At 48.0% G+C, this 5,614-nt stretch overlaps 1 protein-coding gene across 1 annotated transcript; it reads right to left on the minus strand.

Annotated features, from left to right (window-relative positions):
• Positions 1-1,451: 1,451 nt before the first annotated feature.
• Positions 1,452-2,725, minus strand: CCR75_005385 (uncharacterized protein; the record flags this gene model as incomplete). Its single annotated transcript, XM_067963466.1, has 1 exon — positions 1,452-2,725. One exon carries the CDS (start codon positions 2,723-2,725, stop codon positions 1,538-1,540), a length of 1,188 nt encoding a protein of 395 aa, XP_067818397.1. The 3' UTR covers positions 1,452-1,537.
• Between the last annotated feature and the right edge of the window lie 2,889 nt (positions 2,726-5,614).

Consider the following 5,614-nt stretch of genomic DNA (forward strand, 5'->3'; position numbering starts at 1 on the left):
GCGTTCCGACTAAGGCATTAGACGCGGCCGGCGAATTAACGCGGCGCGTGCGCTTAGTGCGAGGTTGAGTGGGCGTCTTCGCAGACGACCCACCAACGTGGCCCCTTTTAGGTGGCATCTTGGGCGCCGTGTATGGAAACACGTGCGCTAGAGTGATCGAGTGAACTAGCGGCGCGTAAAGCTGCTCGCAGTTCCTCTCTCCTCTTTGACGAATTTAAAAATGTAAATTCGTTCTTAAAGAGGGGGATGGTGTAACGGGCTAAAGTTGCCCTAATGTTACACAGTCCCCGTTAAGTACACTTGGTGTACTTAAGGGGATGGTCAATTACTAAATAATAGTAATTAGACCCAACACTCGGGTGTGGTGCACATTTGTGACCAACCCTTGTAGATGTGATGCACATGGTTGCATTCACATTAGGAGGGATGACGCCCAGCGTCATCCGTTACGCGAGGTATCTATAAAGATATGCTCGCAATACATATTAAATGATATCTATTGAGATAACATTTTTATTGGTAAAAATAGGTATTTGTATTTAATTCTATTAAATATAAATCAGTCTGAAAACTACTTCCTACTTGGTAAGTGCGCAAGAGGAGACGGATTACCGCTCCCGTGACGACACTTAAAGAGTACTTAGTGTGTTGGGTGAGGTCGCTTGCGCGCCCACCACAACTACCTCACTGCACGCAAGAGAAGCAGGTTTAAACCGCTTCCTCGCTGTGCTAGGGTGTGTGTCTAAGTAGAGCGTGTCCGCATTACGATGCCCGCCTACACTCCTTCTAAAGCAACTGAAAACCCCTTTTGGAACTAGATGGAATGCCAAGCTACTCTTTCCAGATGCCTTTCCGTGGAAGCCATCTGGAGAAACTATGTAATGGTTGCTATTACCATCGTGGTGTTTGCGCAGAACCGGGAAGGTGAGCTCTATGCTGGAATAACCTTTGCTCATTTTTAATTCTGGTTGTCAAAAGTGATCTTGGCCATTGCACACGCCCACACTCCAAAAATTCCGAAATATTCAAAATATCCAACAACTCATGGTGTAAATTTTAAATATGTTTACAAATGTGTCATCTACTAACGCTTCCGCATCTTCTGCTCCCACCCGCGGCCAAATCCGACCGTTCCTAAAAAAATGCGAAGCATACACAGGTTTCAAACATTGGCAATATTCCCAAAAGACACAAATGACCAAAATGTTGATATTCCGCCATAATTGGCGCGGAGAAGAAGTGAGATAGGGGCGCGGCGGTGAGGTTAAGTGATGCGATTATGCTGTGCGGAACGCTTTTCCGTGTATAAATATAGGCTTATTGCCAGGGGCATTTTGGTCATTTATAAAAGTACAGGGGTATTTCCGTCTTTTCTGCATTTGTCAGGGGTGTTTTGGTACTTTTCCCTTTTAAATATATTCGCGTTTTAATTTGATTCCTATTTGCGAGACACTTTTTATATATTTTAACGTGCAAGCAAGTAAGTAGCTCTAATCTTTGTAACAATTATCATCTCACCAGACACACATTTTTCATACTACACTGTATTGGGAAACTGAACATTGCCTACAAACTCCAGTGAGTTGCTTCCTTCTTTAGGCAGCAACCGTTTTTCCTTAAGCCAGTCTCTGCTATACAACTTGCTGCCATAACGCACCCCGCCGTCAGCAAAAATCGTAACGATTGTGTGTCCAGGGCCAAGCTCACGAGCCATTTTAACCGCCCCTAGCACGTTTAGCGCACTGCTCGGGCCAACGAAGATACCGTCACTACGAAGCAAGAAGTATGCCATATCAACAATTTCCTGGTTGGTTGCAGCGATTCCCTGATCCACGATCGACTCACGCAAATTCTGAGTCACACGTGGTAGTGCTGCTACTCCCTCTGCAATCGTGAATCCCTTGGCCATGGGCACGACTTCAAAACCATCCTCCATGACGCTTGTTGATCTGCCGTTGTTGATGTACACCGCCATAGCTGCGGTTTCCTCCGGATCAATAAGCCAGACTTGAATGGCCGAATTCTGCTCCTTTAAGAATCGCGAGATGCCACCAATAGTGCCCGAGGTCCCCGCAGATGTCACAAACGCGTCGATTTCTCCATTAGTTTGCTGCCAAATTTCCGGCGCTGTTCCTTCATAATGTGCCTTCAAATTTGCAATGTTATCAAACTGATTCGGGCAGTATGCATTAGGCGTCTCTCTTCCTAGTCTTTGAGCGACGTGAAAGAAGTGGTTTTCTTTGTCCGACATCGATGTTGTAGGCAGAAGAAGCACTTGAGCGCCCATGGTCTTCATCATCTGCACCTTTTCCGTTGCTGTGATGTCTGGCATAGTCAGTAGAGTCTTGTAGCCTCGTGAGGCTCCAAGCATCGCGAGTGACACACCTGTACTACCACCAGTAGCTTCAATGATAGTTCCCCCAGGGCCAAGCAGACCGCGCTCTTCAGCATCTAGTATCAATGACTTGGCCACACGGTCTTTAATACTCCCGCTGGGGTTCGTGTATTCTGCCTTCGCTAGAAGCCTGCATCCCGTGAGCCTTGACAATGTCGTCAGTTCTAGTAGTGGTGTGTTGCCAATTGAAGAAAAAATATCGACCGAGCCCGACGCGAATAGAGATTTGCAAAAGGACTTCGCTATGTTCTTCGAACACAATCCGCTACAGTAACGACTTAAGATTTTGGAGGGCTCATGATGATAATGTACGAAGAAACTGCTGCGCATGATTTAGAAATAACGCCGAAGACTTTTTTTAAATTTTTCTATGCTATCATTGTGGCACCTGAATTTTTAAATTTATCAATCCCCTCAAAATCATTTAAACATAAATTGTATTTATTAATTCGATATTTTTATTTTATTGAGGGTATGTTAATAATAACTTTTTCCCTCTTAATCAAAATATTTCCTCCTGAACAACATGATGCTAAGTTGGAGAGTTTTGAGGCATTCGTGCTCGGACAGCGGAGAGCCGCGTCCGAGGCACAGAGCCTTGCTACGGTGGAGTCTGTCACTCAGACTCAGGATGAGCTGAGGCATAAGCAGACTCGGAGCGAGGCTCTCGACAGACTGTTGAGATGCTCTCTCCCGGCCGCATCAGCCGATGCCCATTCTGATGGACCCGCCCAAGTTTGATAAAACTACAGCGCACACGATTGCCCACCGGCTGTTAGCCAAAGCGGTGTCGCCCGGCTCATCGAGGACGACAGCCTGATGGTGTCGTACGCAATGTCGCACACCTGCGCGGTAAGGCCTCGGAGTGGACTTACTCGGCTCTTATGGGTGACAGAAAGTTGTTCCCTATATGGGCGATCTTCAAGGAAAGGATTCGCGCCATGTGCTAGCCGCCGAACAACGAAGTGTTGCTTCAGGCGCGCTTAATTGGAGCACGACAGGCGAAGCGATCTCTGCAAGAGTTTGTGCAAGAGATGCGCTCGCTGTCGGCGTCCATAACCGTAGGCCCGATTCCGGAGCACAGTAAGGTGCCCACGTTTATCAACGGACTACGGCATGGTCCATCGCGACAGGCCCTTTTCAGAAAGGTGCCGTCGACGATGGAAAAGGCAACCAAATTGCCTTAGTTGAGGAGCAATCCTACAACAGCGCCTCGGCGACAGCTTGGTTTAAGCCGTCGATCGAGAGGACAGATGCCACTCCTATGGATTTGGGCAATGCAGACGTTGTCTGTTATAAATGCGGCAAGCGCGGCCATATGATGGCTCGCTGCTATGCCAAAGGAGATAGTAAATCTCCCGGAGATGTCGTGGGATCTGTTCTTTTCGAATTAAAGGAAGGAAACATCCACGAAATAGTCACAGCAGTACCAGAAGAGAACTCGGTGGACTGTTTCTCGTCGTCCACAATGGATGAAAGCTCCAGAAACGGACAAAAAGAAGCGGTTCGCTGCTCAAGGCTGAGATGCCGTGAGAGACAGTTTGTTTTTTTGAGGTTCTGTGGAAACATAGGGATGTGTTCCCGAAGAAGTGCCGAGTCGCCAACCAGCAGCTAGGGGTATCGGGCACGAGATAGACCTCAAACCTGGCACCAAGTATTGTGTGACTAGGCAATGGCCGTTGCCGATAGAAGAGGTCGATTATATCGATGAGTTCTTCGACAAGCAAGCCAAGGCGGGACATGTGCGTGAGAGCAAATCGCCTTACTGCAGCCCGACCTTTTGTGTGCGTAAAGCCACAGGTGAAATGCGCGCGGTTCATGCTTACAATAAGCTGAACACGGCGACCATACTGGCGCAAACGCCAATCCCGCGGAAAGATGTCTTGTTGAACTCCATGTAAAAGTCAACTATCTTTTCCGCGTTCGATTTGAAGGATGGCTACTATCAGGTACTCATGAGAGATGTCGATGTAGCCAAACGGCAGTAAGCACCCCACGCGCTATGCCTTAGGACTTGCTTGTGATGTCCCAACATTCGTGAAAACGCACCGGCGACATTCACCTGAGTGGTGGCACACGTGATGCGTCAGCACCGTGTCTATGCACCCCATTACTTTGACAATGTATTCGTGCACAGTACGGCCGAGGACGGTCTGAGCCAAATAGAGTCAAAAAAGTATTATTTGGACGCTTTCTTGCAGACTTCGGGTGACGTTCGATTGTACGTCAACTTACAAAAGTGCGTATTTGGGGTTCCCGATATACCTGTCAAACACGAGAGGAAAAGATGCTGCTACAATGAGTTGTGGCAAATACCGAAGTGAGTATATTGATCTGTTTAGTCTGCTTTCTCTTCACCTGGTCATAACTGGGGGTTTTACCAGTTTTGTGCCGTTTTCCTGTCACTAACGTATGTTCGCGCCGAGATCAACTTCATCGATGGTGTCGGTAAGTCGGTCGACTACACGTTGCTTTTTAATACTTCTCCCTCACGGCGTCGGGCGCACGTCTGACATTCTTCACTTCAGCTTTTTCGTTTCAACTGTCCATGATCCATCGAGCACAGCGTCATCAACTCTCGCAGTCGGACAGCGCCATATGCTTTCGTTAACAAGTCAGCTGCTATCGCCTCGTCGGTACGTAGGTGGGCTTCACAATCCCTTTCTTAACGTAATCCTTGATATACTTGAGCTTAATATCGATGTGCTTTGCGCGTGTCGAAGTCTCTTCATTTTCCAGCTGACGGATTTCCGCTTGATTGTCCATTTCCATGGTCATCGGCAACGCTACAGTGAACTCCAATTCGGTAAGTAGTTCGCGCAGTCCCGATGATTCTTGTCCAGCGTATAAGGCAGACGCAAATTCTGCTTCCGTGGAAGACATCGCGACGGCCGCCTGTTTGCGACACGTCCAGCCCGCAATCATGCCGTTCAAGCATTATATTCCAGCACTGACCGATTTACGACTGCTCGTATCGCCGGCGAAATACGCGTCGCTTATGCTGGTAAGTATCAGGACGGAATTGTTTGTATCTTGGTTTTGCTTGAGCCGTAGTTTCACATCCTTGGTTTCTTTTAGGTACCTCGCGATCCGCTTGGCCAGCTGCCAGTCGCTTGATGTTGGCGGATGCGCACGGCGAGTCGCTCGATGGACTGCATATGCAATATCTGGTCGTGAGCAGCGTGCTAGCCACAATAAGGATCCAACTATGGACTGGAA

Source organism: Bremia lactucae, linkage group LG9, assembly GCF_004359215.1.
Source record: "Bremia lactucae strain SF5 linkage group LG9, whole genome shotgun sequence".
NCBI classification, from domain to species: Eukaryota; Oomycota; class Peronosporomycetes; order Peronosporales; family Peronosporaceae; genus Bremia; species Bremia lactucae.